We start from the raw sequence: 17843 nt of genomic DNA, 5'->3' as shown, positions 1-17843 counted from the left end.
CGAATAATATTATAGAGACGACCGGCCGAATCGAGATCAACGGCCTATTTATCCCGCGGAGTAGTGTTCGCGGCCTTTACCTCTGTAGTAATTGCAGTTAACTTCTCAGACGAAACATATTTAGACTCCCTCGTGTTCGCGCCGCGCGAGCTGCGGCGAAGGGGTGTCCGTCAATACTGCTACCGTAACCCGAGTGCCGCCGCTCCGCGCGCCCTCCGCGAACCTCGTGCCGCGCGACGCTCCCCACAATAAACTACCCGCTAGCGCTAGGTGGCGGGTTTTCGCCTTCTCCCCTTTGGGCAACAAAGGACACGGAATGACATGACACTAGTTGTGATTCGTTTTCAGCGAGTGATTTCCGTCCAACGAATAATTGAGTCTAGATTTAGTGCCTTTCACTTTTCAGTATGTAGCTAACCGATTCGTGTTTCGCCATGAACTTTGCCGCTTTCACCTCCCACCGCAGCCGCGCCGCGTCTCCGCCCCCGCCCCCGACCCGTGCCGCACCGGGACCTAATTATCGGCACCCGCTTATTTATTGAAGTTCTCCGATGGCCCACTTGCTGCGATTCGCGATAGCGCCTTCGTTCAAACTTTGCTACGACAAACTTTCGGTTTGCTGTTCAGATAACCGGCTTGTTTACAAACAAAGGCGTTCCGACCGCTCGATATAGGTATTTGTATGGACTGCTAAGACAGTTGTATGTTGTTTGCTACCATTCTTTACACAGTAACGGTCACCGAGCAGTCAAGCTGTCCACAAATAAAAGTAAACGAAAGTAGACAGGAATTGCAACGGCTCCGTGTTAAGCAAGTGACAAGAGCATTAACAAGTGACGGTCGGCGAACAACAACCTGATTAAGCGCAGCGAAAGCCGCCCGCGCCGCCGCCGCTGACGCCGAAAGCGCAAGTCGCCGTTGCCGTCGTCAATCGGTCGCCGCGCTGCAGCCGACGCAACGTATTGCAACTGCACTTGCCGCCGGTGAGAGGCCACCATCAACACGACTCACTTTTACAACACGTCAAGTCCCGCTTGGACTTGTTGACAGAATTATTCGTTAGCAAACGGAGTTGAAAGTAAGTGACACGTGTTCGATATCCACATTCTTTTAAACAATAATGTCCTTGCAACTGGACGACGACGACGATGACGTTTTCAGTCAGATGTGTTTAGTTTAATATAGTTAAAAGAAGTTGTCGTGGAAAAATGCATTTGAATGCAGGTAGGGCGTAGCGGAGTGGGATATTTGTTGCGACAGTGCGTGGCTGCAACAATGTGTAGTGTCCTTGGTGCAGCGCAGCGCGCGGTGGCTTATCGAGCGGAAACTCGCCGGAATGGGTCATGGCTCCACTGATCGCCGACACTGCCTGTGCCCGCCCACCATCTCTCGGCTGATAGTCTGTTGTCGTCATATCTGAACTCACCTGAAACAAAGTTACGAATAATATCAGCACAATTTACGAACCTGAGTTATAAGCCAACTAAATAAATGTTTGATATAATGTACTTGTTGTTTTATTTATTCACCTTGATTTAATCCTACTGATTTACAATCTTTTTACATATCGTGCGTAAAACTACTATCAACTTCCTCTAGACCTAAAACGCCGCTATTTTTATTTATTTTCGTGTCTTTCGTAAAGACCACACGGCCCAGAAATGATTCATGGCGTGTTACAGGGAGGAGGGCGACGAGAAGCCGCCGGCCGGCGAGGCGCAGGACGACGGCTACGAGACGAGCAACAGCGGCGAGGCCGCGCGCCGCAACGCCAGCGCCGGCGCGTCCCCGCCGCCTGCGCCCCCCGCGCGGCCGCCCGACCCCGCGCCCTCGCCGCCGTCGCGCCCGCCCGACCCCCAGGCCGCAGCCCAGCCCCGACCCCCTGCAGCCGCTGCCCCCCGCGCCCCCCGCGCACGATCCCTACGACCCCATGATGCGCCACTACTCCTCGCCATACCGCCAGTTCGAGCAGCAGCCCGAACCCGAGCCCTATCAGCATTTCCCCTTCCCCAAGTATGGCAACGACCCGTACGGTTTCAAGCGCGACATGGACGCGCCCTACGACATGAGCCAGCACCCCGCGCACGCGCATCAGCAACATCAGCCGCACCCGCAGCACCAGCAGTACGGTCAGCTGACGTTGCCGAAGCGCGACGACGACATGTACAACGGCGGCGTAAAGCGCGAATGTGAAGATCCATACTCGTTCGTGGAGGACGACATGTCGCTGATGCTGGGCGGACACGCGCTGCAGCAGATGCCGCACGATGCGCACGCGCAGCACCATATGCTGCCGCACGCGCAACACATGGTGCTTAACCAGCCCAAGAAGCGCGGCCGCAAGAAGAAAATTAAAGACGAAAATGGGTAAGTGACGCCTTGTGTGGTCTTCTCTTTCAATTATCTATTTATTTATATTTCAGATAACATATTCAGTCCACGATAGGTTACGTTAGTACTTAATGATTAGGTAACTATGATTTCGTCAAAGGACAATCAAATTTCTAAGATGTCATCTTCGGGGGATTATAGCGAGTGATGTTGATTATTTAGATGCGGGCGACCTGCTGAAATAAAAAAGGTAAAATTAATCATTTTGCCAAACTTGACGTTGTGTGACGCTGAATTTAATTCCGACGCTTGGAAACAAAAGTAGTGAATTCCATATGGCATTCCCGATACCCTGGATAGAAGCATCGATGTGTATGTATACACGCGCCCCAGATTGCCTCGGCAACTCGCTACTAGAGTACCTAATGCCTATTCGCATATTTCGTGCGAGTCTGCCAGTCGTGTGGTACGACCTGCTTCGACTCGAAAAAAAAACGTGTTTGGCTGCAGATAACAATAATTACCGCACATTTAAATTTATACCGCCATCGACGCGTAGAGTATTAGCATGCCTGATATTAGAAGTTGTTTCTAATCTCTGGAACTGTCGTGAACGGTTCGAATAAGCAATTTGGCGAGCGGAAAACGTGTGAGCGCTGAGCGTGTTGGGTGCGGAGGTCACCAAAAGTTGAAGTAAACAAACCGCTCGGGTGGCCGCGGCCTTGGCGCGGTACATGCGCAAACCAGGAAGTCTAACTATAGACGCTCAAATGCATACACAGCACACTGTTTGCCCACGATGATGTCGTCGACAATTTATAATAATAAAAATAACTCATACACCCAACAAAGCCCTACGCACTAGGGAAACCCTGTGTCTAGGGTGCCATACACATAGACAAACGTAAATGACACCCAAACTCAGGAGAGAAATAAATGTAGGCCATACAAATATTTCTCCCGGCCCGGGAATCGAACCTGGGACTTCTGCGTGGCAGTCCGGCATGGTAACCGTTCGGCCACGGAGGCAGCTTAACACATAATTAGAAAATTAGACTCGCGAAGTGGCTCGATTGATAGCCGCACGGCCCTTCACCTATAAACGAACCCGACTTTGCACTGATATTAGGCCGAATTATTCCTATACATCACGCATGTCGCTAGCTCAAGACGATGGTAAATGAAACGTAAACAAACAAAACGGTCGAGGATAAGTGGCACTGTGACGTAATACATGTCTATACGAATTTCAAATAGCTAGTTGGTCCTAGAAGGTACAGCCAAAAGAATATGCCGAGGGAGTAGCGACGCGACGACGACTCGGCTCGATTTAGCGCCGCCGGTCCACAGCCGCGGCGGCCGACCCACTTCCCCAGACAATAACAAAACGCACACGCGCAATAAGTGCCATTAGCTTTATATTACCAACTGGACATTGTCGTCTAGAATACAGGAGTTTTTGTCTTTGCGATGCACTGCATTTAACAACGCCGAGAATCTCATCGCGCGGCCTCATTCAAACTCTCTTTTCACTAACATGCCGTCTACACGGACGTGGACATATTTTAAGGGCATTTCCCACAACGTTTTCGTTAGCGACAAATATTATTTACCACATTGCCTTTAGCGTAAGTTAAGCACAGTAACAGGTAGGACAGAGCAGGCAGCGTTATCAGCATGGACACGATGCGGTAAAGCTCGACGCGGATAGTGTTTACGCGCGAGTATTTCGGTACCGGAACCGCGGACCGCGCCGCGCCTTTGCCAAAAATCCCACCGGTCGCTCGACTGAGCTCCTACAGCATAACACATCTTAGCTGCATACCCGTATACAAGATAACTACACAATACAGCCAGCTTGCGTCTTATGTTGCCTTTTTTTGCGTTTTGAGAACTTGCTTCGCCAGCAAAATCTCTAACCTAATATTTTCACTCAGTAGAATCGTATGAATGTTTTAAAAGCGTGGGCTGCTTTCGACTGTCGGTGCAGTTACGTTCGAGGCCAATGTTCGTGGAGACATAACGTCCGCGTGTAATGTGGCGAATACGCCGTTGCTACTTTGAAATGCAACACCTGCAGGTTGCGCCTGTAACGTGACGACGCGGCACAAACCTTCCATTTTCAAAATTACGTGTTTGAACGTGCAATTGATTTTCTGTTAAGATAATACGAAATTTCGTTTCATTCCAGAAGTTGCATAAAACTTTATCAAATAGAAATTTAATAGTTATCCTCACAGTACTATCGATTCCGTTGTTAATCCTATAATTATAGTGAGTGACAGACTTTAGAAAATGTTCATGTGCTGGTCAGTAAATGAGAGACGGCATGTTTTCCAGTATGGAGATAAAGGCTGAAGGCATGGACGGCGTGCCAGCGCGACCCGTGAAGGAGCGCAAGAAGCACGACCGCTTCAACGGCATGAGCGAGGAGGAGGTGGCGCGTCGCACGCTGCCGGACCATCTTGCCGAGAACCTGGACATCATCATTGTGAGTATGATCGACACGCATTTAACTTTATCGGCCTTCGAAAGTCATCATCACGCTTCAGCTTGTCCCACCCTCACTATTTATATATCGTTAGCTTTAAAGATCTGCGTGTGGACAATTCGAACGCACAGGGTCTTGAATCAGTGAGCGTACATTTCACGTCATGTCAAAGCCATGTGATTGCTAGCTTTAATGAGTGAACTATAACTCATACGAGTTTCATTATTCCTCACTTAGTATGGGAACTGTACTGAAGCGTGCTGACATTATTTAGCGTAACTGGAATGAAGTGCACTGTTATAATGCCGTTTGGCGTTAACAACTTTTGTTGTTTCATACCCTTTTTTAAAGTTCTTCGCCCTCGCCATGCACCATGCGCTTTAGGAAACGATAATTAATAAAAATTAACAAAATAGAATTATTGAACTTAGATATTACATGTTTTAGCAAGGTTGGTTGATGCAGACCTTCGTGACGTCATGATTCGACCAAAGTGTCGGCTTGCCGCAACTGAGTCTGTCCTTACAGTCTACGTTATACGTAGTTTCACAAAATATCATATGGAATGATCCTCGTCTCGAGTTTCACTATTTATTTGAGTGGTAACATTGAATAAAGAGTAAGAGTGCACGTAATTGCATAAGGATAACAATAAGCGATGTTTGGCAGTGGGAAACACGCGATGATATGCGACAAACAGGAAAAACTAATTAGCAGATTAACTGTCCGCCCTCCGCTATGCGCGAAGTATAGCAGTGCTAGCTTCTTATGACGCAAATTGCAACGAAAGTCCTTTGCTATGCCTCGATAGTGACTACTAGTGGTCTTAGAGAAAAAAGTCTACAATTTAAACACTAGTTCGAAGAGCAAAGCGCTGGAACTTTTCCCCATATTAAGGCACACCGCTTGTACTCAAGACCGTAGCGACACTTATTCTAAAGGTCACGTTGGCAAGGTTGGTCCGTTGCATAAGGTCATAAATCTTAGAGAATCCCGCTATGTGTTATGTCGGACACGTTTTGAGTTAATTTTTCCTGTACGCCAAATTGGTTTTGCATAATTATAACAACAAAAGTCGTTAGCGCTCTGCCTCGTCTAACAGACTGCTTTTAAACGCCGAAATGTACTCAATAATATTTATGCGTTTTGTGCTCGCGGCGGTCAACGGCGGAATGTGCGATACATTAGTTCCTGGTGTGATTAATATTTTAAAAGACTCTGCCAATGTCGTCGTTGTGTTGTGTAGATTGGCATAAACCCGGGCCTTTTCGCGGCGTACAAGGGCCACCACTACGCCGGCCCCGGGAACCACTTCTGGAAGTGCCTGTACCTGTCCGGCCTTACGCGCGAGCAGATGAGCGCCGACGAGGACTACAAGGTAATATGCACCTATACACATAGGTACTTTAATTTGTCATTGTCATTGCAGGAGAGAATAATAACCAGGTTAGGGGAGATTAGATCCGAAAACGGATTCGCTAATTGGCAGGAAATTAAGCGAGACTGCCTTCGCCGGTTGCTGTCGTTAGCAACGACGAATTCAGCGGCGTGGTTCGAAGGTCCCTCTCTGTTTGAATTAATAAAAGCTTTTTGTCCTCAATCGCAGGAGGTTTGAGGTTATCTTCGCAATCTTTTTTTTTTTTTCGTAATTTCTGTTTCATAACTTTAGTTCACTGATCGCAATAATAAATGGTTTGAAATAACGACAGCGAATCGTTGCAGTCGTAACACGTCGGTGTCGTTTCAGCTGCTGAACTTCGGCATCGGGTTCACCAACATGGTGCCCCGGCCGACTAAGGGGTCGGCGGACTTGACGCGGCGCGAGATCAAAGAGGGCTCCGCCGTGCTGCTCGAGAAGTTGCAGACCTTCCGGCCGAAGGTGGCCGTGTTCAACGGGAAGCTCATCTACGAAGTGTTCTCCGGCAAGAAGGACTTCTGCTTCGGCAAGCAGCCCGACACCGTGGCCGGCACCAACACCGTGAGTACCGGCCGGGGCCGGCGGCGGCGCGCGGGCCGCCGGTGACGAGCCTGTGCTGTTCTGTGCAGTACATGTGGGTGATGCCGTCGTCGTCGGCGCGCTGCGCGCAGCTGCCGCGCGCGGCCGACAAGGTGCCCTTCTACGCCGCGCTCAAGAAGTTCCGCGACTACCTCAACGGCCTGGTGGCGCACGTGGAGGAGGCCGAGCTGGTCTTCCCCGACAACACGGCGCGGCGCCCGCACGAGGAGATGGAGATCCGCAGGTACCAGCCCCCGCCCAGGTACCGCCCGCCCGAGGGGTGTCTGGCCAAGGGACATGCCGCGAGAAACGGCCCCGGCGGCCTCGGCAGGGGAAGTCTAGGTCACCTTCAGTGCTATTGACCGCTTCGTCGTCGTCGACGGCGCTATACGCAAATCCTCCGCTCGTTCAGGCGCACGTCACGCATCTGCCGATGTGGTAATGCTTGTTTGTGGATTGTCGCAAATCTTCAAACAGGCATCGGTATCGAGTTCCCAAGGTATGGCCGTCTTTGCTCCGGACACTCCGCGTCACCGTAACGCACCGGCCGCCCGCCGCGACCGTCACCGCGGCAGACGGCGGCTCACCTCCTCGCCTTGCAGACTGACCATGGAGCCGGAGCCGGGCGACACCATCGTGCTGGAGGACGGCACCGAGGTGCCGCTCAAGAAGAAGCGCGGCCGGCCCAAGAAGGTGAAGCTGGAGAACGGCGAGGTGGCGCCGCCCACGCCCCGGGCGCCCAGGGCGCCTCGCGCGCCGCCCAGCCTCGACCCCGGTGGGGACCAGCCGCCCAAGAAAAAGCGCGGCCGCCCCAAGAAAATTCGCCCCGAAGAGCAGCAGTTCCTCCTACAGCAGCAGCAGCAACAGCAACAGCAGCAGCAGCAGCAGCAGCAGCAGCAGCAGCAACAACAGCAACAGCAACAACAGCAGCAAGTCAGTATATAGAAACGCGCTTTAAATTGATTAGTTGCTTCATACCACTGATGAAATTTACTTACTTGAAACCCAGAATATTGAACTGTCCCAGTGCATAGTTATACTCTTTGTATGTAAACGCGCAGAGTGATGAAAATGAAATCCTTAATCATTATTATTGTAAGCCTGTTGCATCTTACCACTAGGCAAAGGCCTCCCACTTTTTCCATTGGTCCAGGTTTTGGGCTCATTTGACTGGTCCTTTAGAAAGGAATCACGTCTATCACGTCTGCGTTTTAAATTGTGGGGGCTTCAACTCGGTGGTCGCCTTGCCCACGACTCATCCGGCACGTGGTAGACGTGCCTGGGCCGGTTCCGCTTCAACTGGACCGCCTATGTAGCTTGAACTACATCCAGAATTTGAGATTATAAGCTCAGTATGGTGTTACGGATACGATCCATTAGTTTCAGACATACTAGATGCTGCGCTCCGCGGGTAAATGTTTGCTTTGTAGTTTGTTGAAAACATGCCAATAATATTTTAAGATTAATTAACTATAAATTAAATTGTAAGAAATTATACTTGGCTTTAGTGAAAAAAACATTAGTCTCAACCAATAAATAGGTGGGTTTCGTAGGCCTCGACATGTGCGGTTTAAGTTCCTCGCAAAGATTGTGGACCATATCTTTGCTAAGCCGGTATCTTTTCATAAATTGCTTTGCATCCATTTCAAACGGATCACTACGATCTCGTAGTTGTCTTCTTTGGATTTTTTCCATATTATTATCGCGTAAACCATCACTTTCGAGGTACTCAAACATTTCGTAATCATCGCACATGATGAAACGATTGCCTAAAGCATATATACTCAAAATTTTAATAATTATTACACAATTATGCACAAAACAATTCAATAAAAGCTACACCAACACTGTAAACCGATTGGTTTATTGCTGTTACTTTCTGACAGATCAAACGTGAACAAAATGTTAAAATAACGTTTGTACTATACCATATTGTATTTAACTGCCTCCGTGGCCGAACGGTTATCATGCCGGAGGTCACGTAGAGGTCCAAGTTCGATTTCCAGACCGGAAGAAATATTTGTATGGCTTACATTTATTTCTCTCGTGAGTTTGGGTGTAATTTGTGATTGTCTATGTGTGTGTCCATGGCACCCGCGACACAGGGTTTCCCTAGTGTTGGGCAATGTTGAGTGTGTGCGTTATTATTATTATTATTATTATAGTATTTTTAAAATTTTCACCTGTGCAAAATCTTTGGTACACACACACACACACTCACACACACACACGCACACACACAGTACTACTACCTGGGATCTGTTGTGAATGCAAAACGAAAACCATCTGAGAACATCCCCACAGATACCGATGTGCGCAAGCTTCACAATTAGTGTCTCATGATTGATTTTGTCGAACGCTTTGCTGTAATCAGTATAAATAACATCTACTTGCCCTCCACGGACACATTAATTGCATTTGTAAGAAAGCTATTAAATAAAGCCAGGTTAGATACAGTGGAGCGCCTCTTGAGAAAACCATTGCAAACCATGCACAGTTTGGAAATTGGTCTATAGTTAGATAGATACATTAGCTTTGTTACTTTTTTGAATACCGGCGTTACGTAGGCCCTCTTCCAAACGTCCGGGACTACTCCGTAAGATGTTCCAATCGCGTCGTTTCGCTCGTTTCGGCGTCGGGCCGAATATCACCGACGCACGACCGCAGGGCGGCATGCTGGGCGCGCAGCTGGGCATGGCGCACGACGGCGGGTACATGGCGCAGGCCGCGCTGGGCCAGTTCCCGGCGCAGCTGCCGTCGCCGCTGCCGCCCGTGGCGCAGGTGGCGCAGCCGGCGCAGTGGCCGCTGCAGCCGGGCGAGCAGGCGCCGTACTTCCAGCCGCCCTCGGGGCTGGAGTCGCCGCTGGACATGGGCGCCATGGGCGGGCTGGCGCGCGGCTACGCGTCGCCCACGGCGCCGGGCTACGGCTCGCCGCGCGCCGTGTACGCGTCGCCGCGGCCGCAGGGCTACTCGCCGGGCCCGCCGCCCGCGCGCCCGCCCGGCGCCGCGTCCTTCCCCGGCTCGCCCGCCGCCTTCTCGGCGCCGTCGCCGCCGCGCGCGTCCTACTCGCCCGCGGCGCGCGGCCCGGCGCAGGCGCAGAGCGGCGCCTTCGCCGCGCGCTCGCCGCTGTACGCCGCCTCGCCCGCGCCCTACCACCAGCAGCCGTCGCCCGCGCCGCAGCCGCAGCCGCAGCCGCAGCCGCTGCCCGCGCGCTTCTCCGCGCAGCAGTCGCCGCAGTACTCGCGCTCGCCCGTGCCGCAGGTGGGTTTCGCTATCGTCGTCCGCCGTTGGCCGGTCTGTGTGTGTTGCGTCGGTTCGTTTGAAAGAAGAAACTTATATCTAACAATCGCGAGAACTGAAGTAATCGAAATTCTTTCGTGTTACATTTTTTTAATGAAGAATGAAATGTGTAACAATTGCTCAATGATTTCGGGCTGGAACTCCGCAGTGTATGATCAGCGGAGCGAAATTTTACGACGTAGAATTTCCGTACATAACATAGTGGGAAATGAACGTTCAGTCGCTCTTATCCACGAATAACAATGGCAAACTCGCATACAAATTTTTGTTCACATAATTTGTATGCGTCTGTTTATGAAAAATATATGAAAATATAGAGCTCAAATTCCTGAACAATTTTTGTTTTGGGTTTACTATTCTGAGAAGTCAGGAATTAAAGATATTTCAGTTTAAAGCTTTGAAGGTTATGTGTTACGTAATTGAATAAAATACCTTCGGTGTATTATTATATCAAACTAACTACAGAAACCTTAAACAGAGTTAATAGAAGCTGAATGGTGCCGTGAGTTTGTGACGTCACGAAAGTTCAGAGGAAATGATTTTGCATACTGGTATGATCAAAAGTCATGAAGTTAAGCCATAACAAAAAAATAATTAATTAATAAGATACCACAGACTATTACACTGAAAATTCGGACATAAATTATTTTTTTGTGAAACGTGCCATCTATCCCTGATTTTGGGAATATTTTTGTCAGTACCATTTTCTCGCTTGGAATTTGGAGAAGAAATTATCGACTTTATTTTTTGTAATAGAGTAGTTAATCTTTTATTAGCTTATTACAAATCGGCCGAATCAGTACATTTATAAATAAATAAATAACGCACACACTCAACATAGCCCCGCACTAGGGAAACCCTGTGTCGCGGAACACATTCGATTTGATATTACGTAAACTAAATGTGGACCACATCCGCACGTAGGTACTGAAATTCCTGTTTTGGCGGCTGGATGTCGCTCAACGTTAAGAAACTAAGAAACTCATAGTTGTAGATATCAGTCCGGTTACATACTAATTAGTCATTAGAGTTTCTTGTAAATATGATTTTGTTTCCAGACTCAGGTAGGCCGCTATTATAATTTGGAAAACCTAATGAATTTATTTTATTCAAACTTGTAATTAAGACATTTGAAGACGTTAACGAATTTTTTATTATCGAACCACAACTAAGGCACAGGTTACTTAGTAGTCATTACGTAACAGATATAGTATGCGTATATCAGAGCGCAACAGAGATAGATTATTCTCAAATACTGTACTGCCTTTGGTAACGGACAATTAACAGCACTAAGTGCTAGATTATATAATAAAATTAATAAATCCCTACACACGCACACGCACACGCGCGCGCTCACACACACACACACACACACACGCAAAAAAAAAACACACACACACACACACACACGCGCGCGCAAACACACACACACACACACACACACACACACACACACACACACACACAGAGCGCACTATAAGTTTCCGGAACTGGCCACTTAGATAAACAATATTTAAAAAGTAATTACAACATTTGAAAATGGAACTCTGGCTGTAAAATACAGTTTGTTTCATTTGACTTTAAGTGTAATGTAAAAGCTCAAAAAAAAAATCATATTCCTCTCAAAATTACTTTCGAGGTTAGGAAAATTCGAGCAAACGTTATTTGAATGGATGGAAAATGTAATTTCGGACTTCTGATAGGTAACCGACTGAGATAGTTTGCGCAGTCGAGTATCTGCCCAAGCTTGGCACGCGGACTGTACAGCATCAGCACAGCTCGTCGAGTCTCCTGAAGTACGCCTGTCAGGGATATGACGCAAAGACATGGCTCATTTCGTCTCAATCTGCTAACTTGTATCGCCATACCCGTCTCATACCACTCGGGCCCTGATCGGGTGTAGTAAACGGATACAGTACATCACAAAATTTGCTCTGGTCTGGGTGTTTTGGGTTGTGCGCCCAAGTGAAATTGTTTACTCCAATACTTATAGTACAGGGAATTCTCTAGTTTGAGACTAGGTTGTTGGCATGGTTGTGTTGCACGTTGACCCAATGAGTTGTATTAATATTATTCTTGATGAATATTATAATTATGAAAACGTACCACGGCAATAAAAAAATCCATAAATAAAAAAGTCCTTACGTAGATTAGGTACCGATAATAAAAAGTGGGTAGGTCCAATAAAAGCAACGTAGAACGATAGAACACAAAGAAATGATTCAAAAGCCGTTTGCTTGAATCTCTCTTAAGTATAGTCTATTTCAATAGAATTGAGAGTAAACGTAAACAAACCAGTTGGGTTAAAATTCTGAAGAAATCACTCACTATATGGAATAAGTAACACTTTTATGTGTATTTTGTAGGTTTCCACTAGATATCTCACCACTTTTTCCAACAATATTCGTTTGTTATGCATTATAAAATCATAATTAAAAAATCTTCGCCGAAAACTGAGATTGATTTGACAATCCATAGTCTAGAATGTCTATGGTTGCATAGGGATGTACGGAAAAAAGTTCAATTGAGTGAATCATAGTTTGAGTAAGTGATTGCCTCAAGAGTCACCAGAAACTTACGTCTTGAAGTCATTTGACCAACTCTTATTTCTGTACCGCTTACAAACGATTTAGCGACTTGTTAACTATCAAGTATTTTCATAATTTTCTGTATTTAACTGATAGCTTCTAACTTTTAAACAATAAATGTCAATAATCGTAAATAAAGAAACGTTTTTATATGTATCACCTTCAATCAATTTACAACGGTCAAATGCGCGGAATTCACTTGATGTTAGTCCAACAGATTCAATTGATCGATCTGATTCATTCAATAATTGATTAGTAAATTACTCTACAATTGCCCATCACTAAACCGACTATGGTCGGGTCAATGCACTCAATGTTTACCTTTACTCTCAATTCATTTGAAACAGGGTATAAAATAAGTACAAAAATAATTATGTATTTTTTTACATTAGGCATGATTTTAAATATCGCATAATTCATTGATCACAACCTGCCAACTTAAATTCTAAGGAATTGATGGCATAAAGAATCGAAAATACAAAAAATATAGTAAAAACACAAGATTAACACTAATAACAATAATAACACACACACTCAACATAGCTCCGTACTAGGGAAACCCTGTGTCGCGGGTGCCATGGCCACATACATAGACAACCACAAATTCACGAGAGAAATAAATGTAAACCATACAAATATTTCTCTCGACCCGGGAATCGAACCTGCGACCTCTGGCATGGTAACCGTTCGGCCACAGAGCCAGTTAAACACTTGCCTTTCTTTGTTTTTCGGTAATGAAAAAAATGTTAATTGTCAGTATTCCTACTTCTACACCTATCCACTGAACAATTATGACGCGATTTCGACATTGTAGCGATTTTTTTACCAAACGGGTCGTGTGACCATTCAGTTGTGCGAGTTTCAGTTGAGATACTTTCCGAGTGCATGCGCCGACGTCGGCGCACTCAGCGGTAGGTACTTATCGGGTAATCTTGAGCGAGTGACGGAGTTCTGTCTAAGGTCTAGGATTTTTTTTAAATAAATTTATTAAAATAAATCGAGTTCTTAGGTTTTCGCGATTATTACACATAGGAAATGAAACTATTTTTCCGGATTTAAATCGCGTATATTTGTTTTTTCAAACAAACCGACGTTTCGGGCCCTTTACAGGTCCCATGGTCACGGTTGACTCTCAGTCAAATATACGCGATTTAAATCCGGAAAAATATGTAGTTTCATTTCCTATTATTAAAATAAAGTTAAGAAATCCACTTCTAGAAGTATTTTCACGTGTGCGTATCACAAATTGCACGCACACGTAAACTCCACCGCGATCTAGCGACACATCGTCTTCAGCGACGGAACCTTTGTCGTCGCGTTCGCGTTACTTTAAATGCCTTTGGTTTAATTCCATTTTTAACCAAAAGTTTTCATTCGTGCAATACTACCGTTGCGTAATTTAGTTTTTCTAGTCCGCTAGGAACTAACGACGTCGTTCGTTTCAGACGCAGGCGCTGCCATACGCGCGGTCGCCGGCGCCGGCGGGCGTGGGCGGCGCCACCACGCCCTTCCCCGCGGCGTCGCCGGCCGGCGCGGGCGCGCTGCACTCGTACACGCCCTCGCCGCAGCACACGCCCTACAGCCAGCACTCGTCGCCGGCGCCGCCCAGCCGCACGCCCACCTACGCCGACTCGCACCACTACGCGCACCCGGTGGGGACTCGTCGCGGCCGCCGCGCGCCCCCGCCCCGCGCCCTCCCGGTCACTCACGCTCTCCCGTCGCAGGCGGGCAGCGCGGGCAGCGGCAGCGGCAGCTACGGCGCGGAGCTGGGCGGCGAGATCGCGGCGGGCATCGCGTCGCCGCCGCCCGTGTCCCCCGGCATGGCCGTGGACTTCGAGCCGCCCGCGCCGCGGCAGGACGGCGACGCGCGCAGCCCCATGGGCTCCACCGACATGCACCCCGGCTCCAACTCCAACTCCTCGCTGGGCGACTACAACAAGGTGGGTGCCCGACGCCGGGCGTCCGCGCCGCCCGACGCCCGACTGACGCCCGCCACCCGCAGGCCAACCCCGGCGCCGGCGAGATGTCCCCCGGCGTGGGCGCGGCCTTCGGCGGCGCGCTGTTCGACGGCGAGCGCCTGCCTTTCCGCGCGCAGCACGCGCTCAGCCCCGACAAGGAGCACTACTACGCGGAGCAAGGTAGGCGTCGGGCCCGGCGGCAGGATCTCACCGCGGGCCCGGCGGCAGGATCTCACCCGCGCGTGTTGCAGGCGCCGCCGCGGCCGACAGCCCGCGCCTCGACCAGATGCACCAGCACGCCATGTACCCCGCGACCGCCTTCAGCAGGTGCGTGCCCGCGTGTCGCTCGTGCGGCCGTTGTTTTCAATCGTGTCGCTGCGATCTAACCGAGCCACCCGTTGGCGGCAGGACGACGCCGGAGGGCGGCGGGGAGGCCGCGGGGTTCCGCCCGCCCGACCAGCCGCACACGCCGCACCACCACCCGGGTACGACGGCCGCGGCCGCAGCGCGCGCGCGCGGGGCGCCCGGGCGCGCCGCTCACGACCGTCACTGCGCAGATTCGCCGGCGGAGTACGGCGGCGCGGCCAAGTCCAAGGCGCAGGACGTCGCGTCCAAGTCGCTGTCGGGGCTGGAGTCGCTGGTGGACCAGATCCCGTCCATCGCCGAGGGGCCGGCGGGCGTGGGCGGCGGCGCGGGGGGCGAGCAGGCCGCGCCCGCGCCCGTGGCGGCGCTGCCCGAGTACGCGCCGGCGCTGTACCCGCCGTACGGCGCCTACGGCTCGGCGGCCTACCCCAACAACGGCTACGGCGCCCCCTTCGTGGGCTACGGCGGCGGCGCCGTGGGCTGGGGCGGCGGCCTCATGCGGCCCACGCCCGGCTACCTGTCGGAGTGGCAGTACGGCTACGCGCCCGGCGTGCCCTCCTCCTACGCGCCGTACAACGCGCCCTACTACAACGGCTACGCCGGCCCGCCGCCGGCGCACGCGCAGCAGGTAGGCCCCGCCCCCGCGGCGCCCCCGCGCGGCCGCGCCGCGTCTGACGCTCCCGGTCCGTTGCAGACGCACTACCTGTCGGCGCCCCCGCTGATCGACCTGCACAAGAACGGCGAGGTGGCCGGCGGCGTGCCCGCCGTGCCCTCCGTGCCGTCGGTGGGCTTCGGCGGCTTCTGTTAGCGCCGGAGCCCCACGTAAAGTACAGTACCGCGGTCTCGATGTTTCCTAGTGTAAGTAGCGAAATTGGACTGAGGCGCCCCTGGCCGCCGCCCTTTGTGAAGCGATCGTTAGTGATGTAATTTAATCTTTTTCAACTGATGAGCTTAATTTGTAGGGTTTATTTGTAAATATTGTTCGCGTTCGGTTTCGGTCCCGCCTCGGGCGGGGCGCGGGGCGCGTCGCGTCGCTCTGTGATCCTCGGTGTTGCCATACCGTCGCCCGCCCGGGCCCGTTTCAAAAGTCTTGCCAAGAGGTGTTTCGCGTTCTAGTCACTTACTAATTCATGTCGGCTAGTCAATTTGATAACAAAATTTTATCGCGCGCGTCCCCGCGCCTCGCCTGGTTTCGTTTGTTTCGAAAGTATATTTTGATCTAAGTCACGACGGCCTACGAGACGGATGTATACTTTTTTAGATTTTAGTTGTCGTGAATTTTGTGACGCTACTTATAATTAACTTCTAGCATTTTTACACATTAACTATGTTTTATTGTCGCAGCGAGGCGGCCGTTACGCGTCGTCGGCCGTTGATCCCGCGCCGGACAGCCGCCGGGGTCAACGGCCGCCGCGCGCCCGAGGACGATGAGTCTCGCGTTGCTCTTTTAAGGACCTTTTCTCCGGCCGTTTACGGGCGCGAGCTCACGGTCCTGGGGCGCCCGCGGCCGTGACGGCGTGCATTTGACTAACGTTACCCGATCAGTTACGTAGCCTCGGATCGCTAGTGAATAGCATAATTTTACACTTATTATATTTTACACGCCATCTTATGTAAGGCCCCCTTGTTGTACCGATCAGTTGTCCGCGGCGCGGCTCGCCGCCGCCGGCCCGACGGCTCGAGAACAAACGCTCCGCTTCCGCGAGTGTGTCGGTCCTCTACGTTCAATGGTACTAGTGTTTTATAACTAAAATAGGTGTAATTATGTGTCGTACGTTCGGTCCTTCGGCGGGGACGGAGCATCGGGAGCCGTCGGCCGGACTAAGGCGCGAGCCCCCGCGCCCTAGGCTAATTTAATGCATAATCGTAGGTGCTGCCGGTTCCGTTGTTTTGTTGACGTTTTGCCATTTTCTAGTGAGCGTGCGACTTCGGCAGTCGCACTCCTCTTCCGTAGTGTAGCGTTGTTGATTATTTCCTCTTGCGTCGACTGAGGTCGTCCGAGCAGTGCTCGCTGCCGCCGTTCAGGAAGGTCTAGGGAAACTGTATAAAGTTCTTAAGGAAACTTTCTTTGTTTGCACAAACGTGTTAAATGTAAGGTGAAACGAAATAACATACGTAATAAAGACATATACCTTAACGTAGGCTATGATAAGGAAGAAGAATTTATGAAGCTAGGTAGGCAGTCGCCGAGGAGGGTCGTGCTCAACGCGTGCTACACTTGCGCTCGGCGCCGCCGGACGGGCGCGGCGGGGGCGGGGGCGGGGGCGGGGACGGGTCTTGCCACCGCCAATGAGACGCGTGTGCCAAAGAAGGTGCTTAGTATCACCACCGGGTTTGAAACTCGTACCCTGTCGGTATAAAGCTATAGCATCCTACATTTCATAAGCCTTAGGGTAATTTACGCCATTACGCTTTCCACTATGATGAGTAAATATAAGTAAGTAAATACGGTTGCGTGTGGATGGCCCCAAAATTAAAAAAAAATGCTTTCCCCAAATGTGGGAAAGAGAAAAAGTATACCAAAAAATAATAATTACACTTTTTTGAGGTACAACTTTGTTGAAAATTCTATATTTGAATTTTTATGTTTCTTCCGGAATAGACATTAATAATAATAACGCACACACTCGACATAGCCCCGCACTAGGGAAACCCTGTGTCGCGGGTGCCATGGACACACACATAGACAACCAGAAAATTCACCCAAACTCACGAGAGAAATAAATGTAGGCCATACAAATATTTCTCCTGGCCCGGGAATCGAACCTGTGACCTCTGCGTTTGTTTGACTGACTGTGAATGACTACTTCCGATGG

At 50.0% G+C, this 17843-nt stretch overlaps 1 protein-coding gene across 1 annotated transcript; it reads left to right on the top strand.

Annotated features, from left to right (window-relative positions):
• Positions 1–1811: 1811 nt before the first annotated feature.
• LOC113228237 (trithorax group protein osa) lies at positions 1812–16786 on the top strand. The gene is made up of 14 exons (XM_026461503.1): positions 1812–2367; positions 4672–4822; positions 6069–6200; positions 6570–6800; positions 6869–7062; positions 7421–7760; positions 8135–8229; positions 9386–10079; positions 14152–14358; positions 14431–14646; positions 14709–14844; positions 14916–15149; positions 15222–15655; positions 15722–16786. Exons 1-14 carry the CDS (start codon positions 1931–1933, stop codon positions 15833–15835), a joined length of 3615 nt encoding a protein of 1204 aa, XP_026317288.1. The 5' UTR covers positions 1812–1930; the 3' UTR covers positions 15836–16786.
• Positions 16787–17843: the final 1057 nt, after the last annotated feature.

Source organism: Hyposmocoma kahamanoa, unplaced genomic scaffold, assembly GCF_003589595.1.
Source record: "Hyposmocoma kahamanoa isolate Upper Pololo Valley unplaced genomic scaffold, ASM358959v1 224, whole genome shotgun sequence".
NCBI lineage: Eukaryota > Metazoa > Arthropoda > Insecta > Lepidoptera > Cosmopterigidae > Hyposmocoma > Hyposmocoma kahamanoa.
Note: the sequence above shows the minus strand (reverse complement) of the source record. Positions and strands in the feature narration are given on the sequence as shown.

Bases quoted from the DNA above. Each gene is read 5' to 3' on its own strand.
- LOC113228237 (XM_026461503.1), top strand. From the start codon at position 1,931: ATGATGCGCCACTACTCCTCGCCATACCGCCAGTTCGAGCAGCAGCCC. The intron at 6,201-6,569 runs GTAATATGCACC...GTGTCGTTTCAG, and splicing joins GCGCCGACGAGGACTACAAG to CTGCTGAACTTCGGCATCGG. The intron at 14,359-14,430 runs GTGGGGACTCGT...CTCCCGTCGCAG, and splicing joins CGCACCACTACGCGCACCCG to GCGGGCAGCGCGGGCAGCGG.